Raw genomic sequence first — 17,096 nt, forward strand, 5'->3', positions numbered from 1 at the left:
GGCTGCCTGGGTCCCAGGGTGGCCTCTGTGGGCGGGTGAGCACACACCTTGGCAGGAGGTGAGGCACCTGGGCTGAGCGTGGGAGTTCTTGGCACAGCGGGAGGGCCCGGCTTAGCCCCTCCTCCTGTGTGGCTGGGGTCCTGGGAACTTCCATGGCTCTCCTCCTCCTTGGGAGAAGGGGGAGTCCCTACGGGCTGGAGGCCAAGCTCAGAGATGTCAGGAGGCGGGAAATGAAGCCTCCAAACGGCCAGGAGACCATCCTGGGTGGAGGGACCTGACATCATCATCCGAAATCTCTGACCTCATGGGGTGTTTCTGTCCCAGGGCAACCAGAACAAGATGAATCAACGCTGGGAGCTGTGGAAGTGGCTCAGGGGTAAGATGCTGGCAGCTTGCTGTCCCCCCTAGAGAGGTGTGCTCACGGCCCCTGACTTTACCTCTGGGGATGCTGAGGGGGGCCCTCAGAGGACTGCATCCCAAGTCCAAGGTCACCATGACAAACACCGTCCACAGGGAGACCAGGGGCCATTCTGTCCCCCACTCCCAGGGCGCTTAGTGCCCAGCACCCTGAGGGGTCCCTGATACCCCCAATGGCCACCAATCCCCAAAGGGCCTGGGGTTGGGGTGCAGGGGAGGAGAGAGGAAGAGAAACTGAAGGGGACACAAACAGGTGGAAACAGAGCCTAAGCCTCTGCAACTGAGCCTGAAACCTGAGAATAAGAGGGGAAGGTTAGGAAGGGAAACAGTCGGAGATGGGGGCGGGGGGCTCCTGTCCCTCCCAGAGCCCACACTGGTGGAATATTGGGCACACATGACCGAGGAGGGGGCCTGCAGGTTTGGGAAACTCTTCAAATTTAGAGCCTAGGTTTGTGCTCAAGTCCCTGCTATGGACCTTCCTAGCCCCAGTTTCACCTCCCTGAGCCTCAGTTTCTCCATCGGGAAGATGGGGATGATGATAACAAAAACAGTAGTAGTAACACCACCACCATCCGGCTCTCAGCGTTCTCAGGAGAGCAGACGATAAAGCAACGCACAAAAGTTTCGTAATCTGAGAAGCAGCATAGGACAGGGGCCCCTAGGACAATCCCCAGCCACCCAACCCTGCCTGGGTGGGCAGGGGGCAGGCAGACAGGCCGGCCGGGTGGGCACACCTGGGTACCCCCGGCAGCATGTCCCCTGCCTCCTTTCTCACACCCAGAACAGGAGATGGCGCCTCGCCGGCAGCTCCCAGTCAAACTCCTTCAACCTGTTCTGACATGCGGGGAGGAAGTCGAGGGCCCTGGCCGTGACCTACCCAGCCCCTTGGCAGAGGCACCAGTTGCCCTGGAAACTCACCTCGGTGGCCGGTGCCGTCAGAGGTGTTGTTGGCCAAGGTGGGGGGCTCTGGCTCTGGAGAGCAGTGCAGCGGGCGATGGCCCACCGCCTGGCGGTCACCACGGAGACACAGGCGAGGAACACCCCGCCTTTCCTGCCCTGGGGCTCAGCGGGCCTGGCTTCCCGGGCCATGTTGGGGCAGGAGCTGGGCCGAGGGTGGGCTCCGAGGGAGGCCCTCTGCCAGTCTGCCTGCCTGTCCACCGGCCCCAGTGGAGTCAGGCACCTGAGTGCCTAGGCCCGGTGTCACCCGCGTGGCTGTCATACCTGCTCCCGTGACGACAGAGCCAGGAATTCCCGCTTGTATCCGGCTGTGGGCCAGCCAAGGGCGGGTGGATAGGGCTCTGTCCCGAGCTGGGCCAGTAGCTCCAGCTCAGACCTGCTCTCTTGGGGTGGGCCCAGCTGTGTCCCCCAACACCCTGAGGCCCCATCCCCACTCCCCCTGCCTGGGGGGGAATCACCACCCAGAGTCACAAAAGGTGGCAGGTCCAAGTTACCAAGATCACAACAGGGCTCGGGCAGCGGGGCCACCACGCAGGCGTGAGCCCCGCCAGGCACTGCCGGGAGTGCAGGAGACCCCACCGCTCTAAGCCGTTCTGGAATCCCCCCCTGCCACTCAGCCCTTAAAGCTCCTCCACCCCAGGCACCCAGTCATGGGACTTAATTTTAAACTCTGGGGACCCACCTAGGGTGGGGAACTGTTTATTTTGCCAGATAGAACAGATTGAAAAAAATCAAAAAAACAAAAAATCCCATCACCACCACTATTACCGTCATTCCAGAAAAGACAGCACCAAAAGTGACTAGGGGGGCAGGCTGTCGGAGGAACGGGCTGTCGTTAAATGAATACATTTGGCTTTAAGAAAAACTCACAACCTTGTCTCCATTTTTCTCATTTCGCTGCAGATCAGACACCAGAAGCCATGGGATGAGTCTAACATACCCACCTGACAAATGGAAAAACTGAGGCCCCAGGGGAGCTGGGACTTGCCCAAGATGTCACATGGAGCCTCCAAGTCCTGTGTCTGCGCAGCTCGGCAGAGCCCAGATACCTTCCTTCCATCAGCATTCACAGCTCAGATCCCAAAACCTGGGGACGCCAGTGACCCAGAAGCCAAGGGGCTGGGCTGCTTCCTCACCCTCCTGGGACCCTGGGGGGCAGGGGGCTGGGCGCGCAGGGTCCTGGAGGCTGAGGGGAGCGAGGGCTGGGTAGGGGCTCTGGAGCCGGCCTGCAGGCACCTCAGGCCCCCAGGCCCTGGCAGGGTGGCTGGGGCCCAGCGTGCCACCCTGACACCGAGCCCCACCAGCCCTCGGTCTGCTTCTCTGAGCGAGCGAGCATTTCACATCCTCTTCCGGTGGGTTTGTGGGGTGCAGGGGACCCGACAGGGCGGGCAGCGCAGGGCTCGGGAACCGAGACTGTTCCTGCCCCCGCCTGGCGCTGCCTCCCTGTGGGACTTGCAGGTTCCTCTTCTCTCTCAGCCTCAGTTTCCTGGTTGTTATAGGAGGTGGAGGGGCAGTGTACAGAGGTTTTCAAATTCAAATTCCTCCTCCCTCCACGGCAGGAGAAGTTAGGAGCCCCTGGGGAGAGGGTTCTCTACGGGGATGTGGGTGGGCGTCTGGGGGGTTCCAGGTGGATCATGGGGCAGCTGCCTTCCTGTCTCCATGCACCCACTCTCGAGCCTGCAGCCAGATCACAGCACGTCTTCCTGACACTGAAATCCCTCCAAAGGCTTTTGTCCAACCCACCAGAGAATCCAAAGTCCTCCCTGCCCTTGGCCCCCAGACCCTTCTGACTCACTCAGCCCTGACCACCTCCTCATGCTCCCCACTACTCAGGTACCCCCTGTTCCTTCTCCCCAGCCACCTCAGCCCTTCTGTGCACGGTGACACTGAATCCGGACCTTTAAGAAACAGCAGAAGTGACCGGGCTCTCTATTAGCCAGCTCTGGGACTCTGGGCCAGTGATGTAGTGGCCTCGGTTTTCTCATCTGTAAAATGGGCACAAGGGCATTGGAGGCTTCGGCAAGAACTCAGCACAGGCCTGGTTCACGGTCGGCACTAAGAGGACCCAGACTCTGACTGTCTCTCATGGTCGTGTGCCTGCCCGGCGGCCTGGCACGTAATAAACATTCAGGGAATGTTGGCGGCTGCCGTCCATGTGCCAGGAGTACTGTGGCCTGCTCCAGCACCACGAGCAAGCTCCAGATGGCAGTCTGAGGTCTTCCCGGTGCTTAGCATGCAGCCCTGCAACCGGATCCCAGTGGGTAACTTGGAAGCGTCTGTTGTCTAAAATCAGCAAACATACGTTGGGCACCGAAAGGCAGCACTGGTCCCAAGAGAGGGGAGGCTGAGAGGGCTGGCAGACAAGCTCTGGTCCGCTTCCCCTGAGGATATACTGGCACAGAGGCCTCCCGGCTCTCAGTCTTGTAGCGGGGAGGCCCGTGGGGACTCCAGCAGGACCTGGGTGAGGCAGTGGGCACTAGAGCTCCGAGGGGGGAGACAGCCCTAGGCTGCCAGGGCTGACGCCACCCGTGGCCTCCTCCCCGGTGTCGCCAACTGACTGGCTTTGTGACCTTGGGCATCTCTGGTGTGGTTTGGCTGCTCTGTACGTGTTCCAGTGAGATCTCCCCAGCCTTTGGGGCATTCGATGAAACGGGAGAGGGCCTCCCCGGAGCCGTGGCCTCCTTGTCCTTGAGCCCAGTGCTGTGGCAGGAATCGGTGGGTGAGGGGCTGGAAAAGCCTTCCCAACTGTGTGGACATGTTTAGGGGTGGGGGAAAGCTTCTAGAGGCCCCTGGAGGAAGTGTGGGCGGGAGTGGTTACAGGAACCCATAGGGATCCCAGCTGCCCAGTTGGGCGTGTCTGTGTGTTAATGCCTTTGATTCGACAAGCATTTATTGAGTGCTTCCCGGGCACCAGGCGCCAGGCGTGCAAGGTGGCACATCTTCCTTCCACCACTCCTGAGCACCAGGCTGGCTCCCTGCTCCGCTCCAATGACCTCAGCCTCCTAGCCTGTTACCTCTGCACTTCCTGGGCCCCAGCCTCCTGCACAGGTCAGCCTGGCCTCAGGGCCATTCGGGCCATTCCTCTGGGAGCAGGGCCAGGCCCAGGCAGGGCTGCCCCAGAGCAGTGGGCTCTGAGCTGCTGGTAAGGCTGAGGGCCTGAGTCACAGCCAGGAGGCAGGACAGGACCAGCTGCAGGCAAGAAATGCAGGAGCCCTGAGGAGGCGGGGCGAGCAGGGGGAGGGGCGGGGCAGAGCACATCCCCCTCCTCCCACCCGCCGGGGGAGGGGGGGTGGAGAGCAGAGGCGCCTTTGTTCCCTGCCGGCCTTGTGTCACCACATGGTGCACCACATCACTGTCACGGCCTGGAACGGAATCGGGCCATGGAGAGCCAGGGCTCTGGGGCTGGGAGCAGTTAGGATGCTCCACCTGCCCCCCTCACCACAAATTCACTTCTCGGCTGGAGTGCGCACAACCTTTTCCTGCTTTTCTTGTGCCCTTACTGTGCGTGGAGCTCTGGGTGGGTGCTGCCTCGGGGAACATTCATACCAGCCCTGAGATGCTACCCAGGCCCCCACGCTTGTCCCAGGACACCGAGGTCGTATGATCCACAGTCAGTCCCTCAATGCTCTGTCCACCATGCAGGTGGCCCTGGGATAAGGACCCTGGCCACTTACACACAAGCTCAGCCACAGCAAAACCCCGCTCACGAACATGTGTGTATACGCAGATACGAGCCCGGAATCAAGCCCTTCGAGTGAGGAGGGGTTCCCAGGGGGCCCGTGGCACCCCCCCCCACCCAGGGTCCTCTCACCCTCTCAGGCTCCTGTGGGCAGGCCCTGATGGGTGCGAAGCACACTGTTTACAAACACCGCGTGGCTGTCGCTAGGAGCAGTGACTCAGAGCCAGAGTGGTGACTCCTCTTGAAGCTGTTTACTCAGCACAACATCCTGTCCAGGAAGCAGACAGGAGAGGCCTGGGGCCAGGCTTTCGAGCCTCTTTCCTGCAGCCTCCTGACCTGACTCCGGGTCCTGCTGGGGGTGAGGGGGCAGTCTGGTTCTCCCTCTCATTTCTGGGAACCTGAGGCCCATCATTAAGTCGCTCAACACACCGTCACCACCAGCCTGGCTTTGCTAGGTAGGGGTGACCTTGCAGCCATGCACGCGAGTGACCTGGCCCCCAAGCGGGGCTTAGGTCTGGGTGTGGCGGGGATGCACTTACATCTGGCATCCTTCCCTCTTGAGGTCTGCCAGAGACTCCCAGGGACTAGGGCATAGCAAACATATAGCCCAAAGGCAAACGTCCCCACGTAGAAAGCTTACAGGCAGAAGCAGCTCCTGATGCCCCCTTGTCCCCTGGATCCCGGGCTGGCCCTGCCTTTGGTGCTCCTTGGTGGGACAGAACACCTCTCCATGCAGTGTTTTTGTGAAACAGATGAAGTCACAGTAATTATCTGTTGTACAACTAAGACAGTCGAGGCCCAGAGAGGGCAAGCAACTGGCCTGTGGCCGCACAGCGGGTCAGTGCCAAGCCTAGGTACATGCCTGAGCCTGTCCTGCCCCCAGCGCAGCTTGCTTTCCTCCACTCTGCACTGGGTTAATGTGGATTTGTTCCCAGCAGCACAGGCAGGCATGAGGCTGCTGGGTCCCTGTCAGCAGGCTGAGTGGTCTGTGCCCTGTACGAGGCCCAGCTTAAGATTCTGCCGCCTCACGTCCCTGTTCACCATTCCCCCATCTCAGGGCCTGAGCCGGAGTCAACAACTCCCCCACTATTTTTCCTCTTCACCGATGTGCCAGTGTGACTATCATTTAATTGTCATAATATGTGAGGCAGGTTTGCAGGTGAGCTTGAGGGCAGAAGCTCAGAGACAGCACCAAATTCACCCAAAGCCACACAGCAGTCTACCTCTGCGGCTGGTGTTCCCAAGCTGCTCCCGGCTTTTTATAAGAGCTGAGGGTGAATCTACCCTGGAGATGCCCTTCCATGGACAAGGGGCCCCTCTTTATGGGAGGGCCAACAGGCCGGAGCCTCCGAGTGGCTTGTGGATGGCCACAGGCCCAAATAGGGAGGCTCTGTCCCCTGCTCCAGGCTGGGAGACCTGGGGACCCCTGGGAACAGCGAAGCCCCAGGAAGCATCTGTCAGGGGAACTGGGAGAGAGAAGAGCAAAGAGGGGCTGTGCTGGTTCTGGCAGCGGAGGCTTGGCCCCACCCCAGGCAGAACAGTAACCCAGCGGTCAGCTGCTCTAACTGCTGATTCACCCACCACAGGGTTCCCCTGTGCTGGCTGCCCGCCCGCCGGCCCCTTTAACCAGCCCACTGAGTCACACAGGTTGCCAAGAAGCCAAGGATCCGACAATCTGGGGCCGCCCCAGCCACTCCCACTGGCTTCCCGCCCAGCAGGATCTAGCCCTGTCAAGGGTGCCAGCCCCCTCAAGCCCCATGGTGGCCCAGGACAGGTCCCCACCCCCTCAACACTGCCTGCCCCCCCACCCCGACGTCCAGCTTGGCAAGGAGCCCCACGCCCAACTGTAAGGATTAGAGTGGCAGCTATGAGCTGGGGCTCCGGGGAGATGGAGCCTGGGCTCAGTCCCCAAGTCTGCCACTTACTGGCTGGGGGAAGCTGATAGGTGACTTACCCCCGCTGAGCCTCATCCTGACCCAAACGCCAAATGGGGCGGGGGATAACCTCTACTTCCCAAAGCCTACATGGGGCAAATGAGATATCGGATGCACACGCTTAGGACGGGGCCTGGCACAGGCCCCATGTTCAAAAAATCCTTGTCCTCAAGTAGCCTCGGACACTCTGTAGGGAAGAATCAGTGGTTCTCCTTTTTAATTCCCAGGTCAGGGCCAACTGATCCTTTTGTAAAATGCAACTGACACGTCGCAGCAGTGTCCCACTGCCGTAATATTCTCTAAACAATTTCGATTTCTATCCCCAAGCACTGGTGATAGGGCTTGTGGCCTGCACCATCCACGGACCAGAGTGGCCCCGGGGCCCAGCTACAGCATCACAGTCAGCCCACACCGAGTTACTGAGCACCTACTAGGTGCCAGGCCCTGCTCAAGTGCCGGGAATACACCAGGGAACAAAACAGAAAAAAGTCACCTTGTGTTCCTGCAGTATAATAAATAAAGTTCTTTCCTCTTTTAAGAGTTATTAGGGCTGTAAGCTCCCTGAGAGCAGGGAACTCTATCGATGGCCTAGATCCGCCTCTGACACACAAGGGGAGCTCTCAACCAATACACCGTGGTCAGGATGGTTCCTCCAGCTTCAAGATTCCTATACTTAAAAATATTCATAGTTCAGGGCCAGTGAGTTCCTTCTGGGAAGATCACCAGGAAAGCTTCCTGGAGGAGGCAGCGAGGCTGGAGAGGAGCCTGAGGGATGGCAAAGAGGAAAGGCATGGGCAGGGCAAGGCCCTCTCTGCCAACCTGCCAGAGAGTGAGGCTGGGAGCAGAGGAGGGAGGCAAGTCCAGGCAAGAGAGTCGGAGTAAGGTGGGGCAGCCAGGTTCTCTGGGAAACAGGGGCCTGGAGGGTCCCTGAAGCGGGCCTGCCTTGGGATGTCAGTCAGGGGAGGCAGGCAAACAGCTTAGCTCTGGTTCAATCTGAGTTTTTTTCCTCCTTCCTGAATTCCTGGCTCAACAGTAATTCTTGGGGAGTGGGTCTCTGCTCATTGGGTAAGCAGAGGTTGCTCTGACGGGTCTGGCCTGGGCTAAGAAATCCCTTCGCAAAACACAGACAGCCCGGCTGAGGCTGCGGGGAGGGAGCTGAGCCCCCAGTCAGGCCCTTGTGTCCGGCGGCGCCTGGCCACTCGGGACTTCAGGGCCAGGGGAGTGGGGATAAATGGGCCCTTGTGATGAGGAGGCTGCCCGCCGTGCCAGGGACACTGCGTGCCGGGTGCTACCACCCACCCGCTGCCCGCCTGTGGGGGCCCAGGGCCTGGAAAGCAGGGCTGCCCTTTCAGAGGGGGACCTCCTGAGCTGCCCTGGCCTCAGGAAAGGACCTGGGGGTCCAGCTGGCTGCCAGGAGGTGATGGGGCTGGTGCCCGCTGCCCTCTTTCCCACAGTCCTTCTCCAGCAAGGAAGGTCTCGCAGGCCAGTGCAGTGGGGGGTAGGGGTGGGGACTGGGGTTGGGGAGGCAGGGAGGGTGCCTTGGGTTCCAGGCCCCGGGGCTGAGTGATGGTTTCGTGGCTTTTGTCCCACCTTTCTGCCACTCGCTGTCCCTCTGCCAAGCTCTGGTCTTCGCTCCTTCCTTGGTTCCTCCCACAGAAGGCAAGGCTCCAGGGCCTCCCCTCTCTGCCTCCCCCTGCTCATACCTGGGATTCAGGCAAGGGGCCCCTGGGCACTCCCAGGGACTGTCCCAGAACTGTCTAGGTCTCCACATGACCGCCAGGCAAGAGCGTGCATGCGTGTGTCAGGCCCCGGGCTAAGCACTTTATGGCCCCGTGAGCTGGGCACACTTATCAACACACTTAAAGAGAGAGGTTGAGGGGCTCAGGCACGAACACTCAGGCCTCCTCGGGTCAAGGCTCGGGCCCAGTGCTCGGGAAAAGCAAGATGTCAGTGCTTACACAAACACACACGCGCACGCGCGCACACACACACACGGGCTCCCATGACATGTGCTCTCCCTCCCGCAGGCACCAGTCTGCACCCATCCTTTCACGTGTGTGCTTGCTTGGCCACCGCCGGGCTGCCGCACACACTGGTGGAACCTGATGACACATGTCACAAATTCGCTCAAATGTGCCCTTATTCACCCAAAGGCAGGGAAATGCTCCCAAGACACACCCACGCCCATATTCGTGGACAGGTGCAGAATGGCACACCCAAGCCCAGGAGCCTCGAATGTACCCCCAACTCCCTGCAAGTCTGCCAGACCAACAACAGCCACCCCATGTCCCCAGCCTCAGCAAGCATGTGTCTTCAGGGACACTCCGTGCCCACCCTGTGCCTGCTCCTGGCCGGGCTGGTGAGAGGGGATGGAGGCAAGTCCTCCGTGCAGGTATCTCCCGGTCCCAAGTGGCTGTGAAGGAAACTGCCCTTGCAATCCTGAAGAATTGCAGTTGTCTGCGGTGACGGGGCAGGTGGGTGGTGCTGCCAGCTCCCTGCCCTCAAAGTCCACAGCTGTCACCTCCCGGGCCACCCAGGGCCTCAGGCCAGGTGGACTGCCTCACCCTTGAACTTCAACTCTGAGCAACAAGAAGGTCGCAGGGCAACTTCCGGGTGAGCACACCCTTTGAAGGTAGGGGGTGGTGGTCAGGGGCTTGGAACTCCGGCCTCAGGGAGGAAGGACCTCGGGTAGGGCTCCCTGTATGACCTGGGCAATTTTCTCAGTGTTTCTGGGCCCTAGTTTCCCTCCCTGGAAATACATGTAGATTCAACCAGGGGCTGGCCTCCAGCTCCCCAAAGGAAGTCAACACTGCATGTCGTCACAGGTGGTGGGCCAGCCTTCCTTGAAGGTCAAAAGACCTTTCCAGCCACCTGAGCAGGGCCGGCTTGTGCTGGTGCCAGGTGCTTCAGGAACATTTCCTACACCTTGACATCCATGAGTCCACGAGTGAGGAATCCAAAGCATAGAGGAGGCAAGGAACCTGTCTGGGGTGCTGCAAATCCTAGCCAGGGCTCCTGCTCTGTCCCAGACTTCTCTCTCTCCTTTGGCCTCTAGACAACCTCCCACACGCCTGAGGGGCCAGGACTTCCCTTTGAGATGGTGGTGGAGATGGTCAGGCCTGGACTCTCCCTCCTTCCCTCTGCCGCAGCCCAGACAGATGGGGGTGGGTGTGTAGGAGCAAGAATCTTGTTGGAACGGATTCATTTCAGGTGGCGGCAGCCCCAAGGGCTTAAACACCATCCTCCACCCCACACGTTCCCGCCCTCCCAGTTCTGATCTGGACAGGTCCAGGGAAAAGGCCCCCCAGGACAAAGGCCTGTGGTCAGGGTGGAGTCCCAAAAGAGGAGAGGGTGGGAGGGGGTAAGATCTTGGGCTCAGGGCCACCCACTGACCAAGGGTACTTTCCTCTCAACTGTCCAGGAGCACCCCGTCCCCACCCCAGCTCCACACAGTCAGGTGTGCATACCTGGAATCTCAGGGGATGCCAGAGAAGAGATCCCGTGTCAAGAGAACCAGTTCTGGGTCCCAGTTCAGAAAGGGGGTAGGATCTGGGGTGTTCTCTGGCCCCAGCATGGACCCGCCCCTTCTCACCCTACCGGGTAGGGGTAGCGGAAGGAAGGGCCGAGAGGCCTCAGTTCGGTTCATCGGACACCCACCAGGCAGAAAGCCCAGGGTGGGTGGGAGCAGCGCGCCTGCACCTTAGCTCCCGCCCGCGCCGGGGGCCTCCTGCCCCTCCTCCCCGCGCCCCCGCGGGGCTGGCGCTCACCTCGTCCGCCCGCGCGCCCGGCGGCGGGACCACCAGCATGAACGCCGGCAGGGGCGCGCCGCCCGCTCTCGCCGCCCGGCCTGGCCCGGCCGCGCCCCCGCGCCCCGCTCCGGGCACTGCCGCCGCCGCGGCCCCGGGCCCGGGCCATTGTCTGCGCCGCCCTCGCCCCGCCCCCTCCTCCCGCCGCGCTCCAGCGTGGTGGGGGGGTGCGGGGGCTGGGCAGTCCCGGCGGAGATCCCCGCACGCCCCGCACACCGAACCCACGTGCCCCGCTGGGCAGGGGTTGCAGCGGGTGCGGCCGAGCCTCCCTCAACACCGGAGGGGGGGGGCACAAGCCCTCCCTGTCTGACAGATGGGGTCGGGGAGGCTCAGAGGGATGAGAGTCCCGCCCAAGGTCACTCAGAGTGAATGGTCACGGTCAGTCTACATCCTGTCTCTCTGAGGGCACCGGGAAACGTGTGTACGTGTGTGTGTGTGTGTGTGTGTGTGTGTGTGTGTGTGTGTGTGTGTGTGTGTGTGTCCCCTCCTCCATTCCAACACACCGCCCTTCTGTGGTCAGGGGCTCTGGCACCTCGCTCCTTCCTGGCTGGACACAGCCCTGATCAGTGTCCTCTGTGATGCTGGGCACTAAATAGCCCCTAAGAGGTCCACAGGGCCGACTGCCTTCCACCCCTTACACTGGGAAGCAGCGTGGCTCCAGGGGTTTAGTGTCTGTTCTGGGCCACTCAGTGCTAAGCAGTGAGCTGGAACACAGACACAGGTGTCCATCTCAAACCCAGTGGCCTTAATCCGAAGACAGCCTGCCTCCCCTTGAGTACCGAGACGGATGCAGGCAGGCAGAGGAGGAAGAGGTGGCTGGCCTGGTCCTAGCCCCTCACCCTCCCGCCCCAAAGCCCCAGTAGGTGGTCTAATTTACAAGGCACTGAATGCTGAACTCACAGGCACAAGGGTAGACGGGGCCACAGGTGGGGAAACTGAGGCAAGTGAGAAGGTCACACAGCCTGTCAGTCTCAAAAGTGGCCCAGAACCAAAATCCCCTATTCCACATCTCTACCCACCCTGCAACCCCAGCCACACCCTGCCTTGCCATCCTGCCCCAGGCCCAAGTTGCTCATGGCAGCAGGATGCAGGGGATGCAAAATACAAGGTACCATGTGCTCCCCTCTCCCCCACCGCCACCACCTCTGGCTGGTATGTGGCTCCATCCACTGTGCCCTCTGACCCTGCATTTTATGACATTTTGCTACCATCAACTGTCACACGTATATCCAGGAAGTAGCCTCCATTGCTAGGAGACTGGCCTGATGCTGGGTGGCTGGCCAGCAGGGTAGGGCGATGGGCAGGGGGAAGCATGCTAGGGTTTCCCACGGGAAGACTCAGAGGGTGGGGTTGCTGGGTGGAAGTGGAGGGTGGGGGTGGATCAGACACAGAGTAGGTAAGGTCTACACACAGGCCATGGGAGAGCCCCGGCCCTGAGCCTTCCTGCAGGCAAGTATTTTGGGGACCTGGAGTTGCCAAGCAACTGCTCCAGGTTACCACGAGAACTCCCCTTTCTCTGGGGCTTATCATATTTAGGGAGATACCCTCTCCTCTCCACCTCCTGGCTTGGCTGCCCTGGGAGGAGACATCCAGGTCCCATAAGCTCATTTCCCCACCCCCCAGGGAGACCACCCAGTCATGATCCTAAGAGAAGATTCTTTGAGGTTCAAAAACCCAGAACCCTGAAAAAATGCAGAGAACAGAGCCCAAGGCCTTCATTAGAGTTGGGAGAGGACGAAAGGGGTTCATTAGCTCTGTTTACGTCTCCACTCCCGCTGTTAACCACCACCTTGGGGCCTGCCCAGCCCTGACCGTTGGAAGCTCACCGTAATTGGAAGGAATTTGGCCCCCTATGCCCGGGCCCTCCCAGGCTTGTCTGCACACAGGGACATGCCCCCACCAGCCCTGCCACTACTTAACTGTGGGATACCTCCACCTTCCAGTGCTTCAGTTTCCCCATCCAGAAGGGAGGATGACAGTGGTACCCATCTTGCAGATACAAGACACCGCAGCCCAAGGTCAGGAGCAGGGGAAGTGCTCAGGGCTGGCTGTCATTACCAGGCACTTCCACAGCATGGGATGGAGGTGCGGGAGTGGCCTGGGGAGTTCTCTGCAGGGCTTGGTCCACGGCTAGTGCAACACTGATGGCCGAGTGGCCACCAAATCCAGGTCCCCGGCTCCCAGCTCAGTGCCTTCCCATAGGATCTACTGCTTATCCTGTATCCATGTTGCCCCATTCTTTCTCTATAGTCGGGAAGCTACGGGAGCTAAGATGCTCCACACAGGCCCGGTGCTCAGCTCTGAGGCCCTTGATAAATATCTGCTGTGCGAATCGATCAGTGGCCTCGGCCTTGTGAGATACAGAGGTGTCCAAGGGCCACAGTAAGAAATGGCCTCCACAGGTGGAGGGTACAGCTCAGTGGTAGAGTGCGTGCTTAGCATGCACAAGGTTCTGGGTTCAATCCCCAGTACCTCCATTAAAATTATAATAAATAAATAAATAAACCTAATTACTCCCCCCAACTCTTTCCCCCAAAAAACCCAAGGATAAAATACTGGGCTTTAAAAAGGAAGAAAGAAAAAGAAAAAAAAAAGAATAGGAAAAAAATTTTTTAAGTTTAAAATGGCCTCCACTTCCCAGGCCAGTGCGCACTTTGCTCTATTTCCCTGATGCCCAGGGGAGCCCAGGCCCCTGCTCCTCAGCAGATGGCGCTCCCCGCTTTGTGTAAGAGGACAGGGCAGAACCCCACCAGGGGGCAGTGGGGTAGCTCAGGCAGCACCAGCCCCAGGGTCTTTGGGGAAGGGACCCCTCCAGCCTCAACCTGCATGGACACCCCCGTGGCTGTCTGACTGCCCTCCGTGATCCCTCCCCAGCCCTGGGACACATGGCTGCCCCCCCTGCAGTAATAGGAGAGCTGTCTGGAAACCACCAGTGTAATCATAGCCGCAGGGCCCCTGTAAGCGACTGAGAAAGGCCGGTTCAGCTTGCAGATGAAGCAGGAGACACAAAACCAACCCATGTGGGTCTGGCCCTGCCGGGCTCCCTGGCCACACATCCAGGTCGCCACCCCGTCACTACCCCACAGCCCCGCCTTGTTTAATTTCCTCCACAGAGCGTCACTCCTGAAATGACTGTGCTCCTGGTCTGTTTACAATTGAGTGTTGTCTCCCCGCAACTGGAAGGTGAGACCTTTGTCTTTGGGGCGGCTGCTCAGAGCAACTTCGTGGCAGCCACAAGGAGGGCACAGCGCCACCTGCTGGCGCTGCGCCAGGATGCGCCAAGCTGGGGAGTCCCGTTGTTCCTGGCAGCAGCGCACCCCCAGGCTCCACTCACACCCCACAGCCCTGTGCTGGGGGCCAAGCCCCGGTGACCTTCTCAGACCCCAATTTCTCCCCCCATCTCTGTGGGCACCTGGGTACCTGGCCTTTGGGGCCACTCCAATGCCCCTGATATGGGGTTAATTTTGCTCCCCGCCAAAAGATATGCTGAAATCCTAACCTCATGCTCCTGGGAATAAGACCTTATTTGGAAACAGGGTCTTTGCAGATGTAATCAAGTTAAGATAAGGTCATATTGGGGTAGGATAGGCCCTAATCAAATGAGTAGTGTCCTTACAAGCAGAGGGAAAACTGGACACAGACATGTGCAGACGGAAGCAGAGTTTGGAGTGATGCACTGACAAGACAAGGAACATTAAGGATTGCTGGCAACCACCAGAAGCTGGAAGAGGCAAGGCAGGATCCTCTTCTAGAGCCTTCAGAGAGCCTGGTGCTACCAACAGCTTGCTTTTGGACTTTTGACCTCTGGAACTGAGAGAGAAAGAATGCGTCTTGGTGTTTTTGTTGTTGTTTTGTTTTCATTTTTCAATGGAGGTACGAGGGATTGAACCCAGGACTTCGTGCATGCTAAGCATGCGCTCTACCACTGAGCTATACCCTCCCCCTAAATTTGGCTTGTTTTGAGCCACACAGTTTGTGGTACTTTGTTATAGCAGCCACAGGAAACTAGTACCACCCCTATTGCCCGTGAGGGACCAAGCCCCGCCTCTGCTGCCTTGGCCCAGTGCAGCCGACCCAGCGCTCCAGGTGAGAGCCCAGGAACCTGACGACTGCGCAGCTGACCCTGGGCAGTGAGGATGGGACACAGGAGCACTCAGTAGATACCAGACCCAATCTTCCTCCTCATCTTCAGCATCATACCTTCCCATCTCCAGTCAACCCTAACCACAGGACACGCCCTTCTGGAATATCTCTCTGCACCCACCCGCTGCCCAAATGAAACCTGCCAATAACCTGTGGGTAATCTCAGAGACAGACTCACCCTGATGGAACCTCAGTTGAGACCACAGCCCAGCACCTAGGGAGACCTGGAGGCAGAGGCTCTCAGCTGAGTCAAGCCTGCATCCTGGTCACAGACACGGAGATGGTCAATGTTGTCCTTGTAAGCGCTAAGTCAGGGGAACACTGTCACCCGGCACAGACACCGGGTCGGCCTTCCAGACCCAGGTCCGGCCCTGCCCTCCTCCCTCCCGCCCTCCTCCCTCCGGCCCTTCTCTCCTCCCCAGCTCTCTCCAGTCACGCTGGCTCCTGTCCCACCTCCTCTCTGGCAAAAGTCTCTTCTGTCTCCAAGTCTCTGCACCTTCGACCTTCCCCCGCTCACTGCTCACAGTCTGCAGGGCTGGTGCCTGTGGTCTTTCTGGTCACAGCATCCTGATCACCCTGGAGATCTTTAGACACCCCCCCCCCCAGAAGCTCCCGGCCCTCCCTCCAGGACCCTGACTCGTTTCCCTAGAGCACGTGCTCTTCTCTCTCCCAGGGATTTGCTTTCCTGCTTTTGTCCGTCTGGCCCTCCAGGCTGTGTGCTCCTGGGTGAGTGCCCAGGGCACAGTAGCTGAATGAATCAATAGAGGATCTCAGAGCCCCTTCCCGCCTCTGAGCAGCTTATATTGTGGACACAGAGGCTAGTAATAAAAGGCCCTTGTTGGATCAGGGGCAGGGGGACACCCAGAATGACTCCCTGGTGTCCCTTCCCCGCTTCAGTTCCTCCATTGAGCACAGTAGGCACAGCCCTCCCCCTGGTGGTCAGCTCCAGCACTGCAGTCCCAGGCAGGAAAACCAGAAAACAAAAACACACACCTTTGTTTAGGTGTTGTCAAGGCAGCGGCTCTCCCTCCCTCAGAGGGGCAAAGGAGCAAGACCTGCTGGCTCCAGAAGTGATGTGAGCATCCTCGGAAGTCTTTCTTGTCCCCCTGTTTCCCTCCACTGTCGTGGTGTCCAGTTCACTCACAAGGCCTCCTGACCCCGACCAGGGTAATGACTCCACCCACTTCCAAATGAGGACCCCTAGGCTCCAACAAAGATAGATTTGTTCCTTGTCCCTGGACGAGTGGTCCTGCCTCATTCTGCACTACCCAGGTTCCCTGTACCCCAAGTCCCCAGTCTGCCCTCTGCTCAGAAGGACCTCGAGGAAGTAGAAAACAGTTTCCACGGACTCAGAGCACGGTGGGTCATGGATGGAGAACCAAGGCCAAAAGACTCTTTTACAAGCTGTAGGACCCTTGGGATCGCCCCATCTATGTACCCCATTTACAGTGGAGTACGCTGAAGCCTTCTGTCCTGTAGTTCCTTCCACACTGGGGTTGGGGGCGGATCTCATCCTAGTTCTATGTGCCCAGAGTGGTGGATGCAGGACTCAGAAACTGTTCTCTCCAGGCTACTCTGGGGATGGTCCCTGCCCAGGCAGACCCCTGGGCACCTTGGGGATACTCTGTCCATCAGCCTAGCATCTTTCCCCCTCATGCTTTGGGCCCTGAGCATGTTGCCAGGAGACTAGATGGCCCTGCCCCATGGTAGAGCTGCCTCCAACCTCTTTCTTCGTTCCCTCTGGTCACCTCCCAGTATCCACTCCTCCTCTGAATCTACGCCGTGGTCCCCATCTGTGACGTCAATGTGTGTGCATATACCTGTGGGCGCATCAGGATCCCGAGAGGAAACAGCCTTTTATGGGAGGGGGTGGAGGAGTCCCCCAGGATTTTAGGAGCGTTCATTCCCAAAGGAAACTCCATGGGAGTGGCCGAGCCCTCGCATAAGAGGCTGGGACCCTTCCTTCTCTTCTGGACTCTGCCCACCTCGTGGGCCCCGAGCCAGTCTCTCTCTCCTGGCCTCAGTTTCCCGGTTGTACCAGGAAGGGTGGGACACGGAACTGCGTAAGCGCGCGCTCAGCGTGGACTCGGCGCCGGGCTCCCTCCGGGATGGATGAGGTGTTGACGGGGGAGGCATGTGGTCCTCCCTCCACGGCCGACG

At 59.4% G+C, this 17,096-nt stretch overlaps 1 protein-coding gene across 4 annotated transcripts in view; it reads right to left on the reverse strand.

The window, feature by feature from the left end:
* Nucleotides 1-17,096, reverse strand: part of RALGDS (ral guanine nucleotide dissociation stimulator) — a 62,060-nt gene that overhangs the window by 44,772 nt on the left and 192 nt on the right. For 2 of the 4 annotated variants that reach the window (XM_074362484.1, XM_074362483.1), the window contains exon 1: nucleotides 1,336-1,521. The exons of 1 other annotated variant lie outside the window; for it this stretch is intronic. In XM_074362484.1, coding sequence (XP_074218585.1) covers nucleotides 1,336-1,506 — 171 coding nt within the window. In that variant the 5' untranslated portion in view covers nucleotides 1,507-1,521. Of the gene's footprint in view, nucleotides 1-1,335; nucleotides 1,522-10,754; nucleotides 10,868-17,096 lie in introns of those variants that run through there. One more of the 4 variants, XM_074362488.1, reaches the window with a different exon arrangement.

Source organism: Camelus bactrianus, chromosome 4 (genome assembly GCF_048773025.1).
Source record: "Camelus bactrianus isolate YW-2024 breed Bactrian camel chromosome 4, ASM4877302v1, whole genome shotgun sequence".
NCBI classification, from domain to species: Eukaryota; Metazoa; Chordata; class Mammalia; order Artiodactyla; family Camelidae; genus Camelus; species Camelus bactrianus.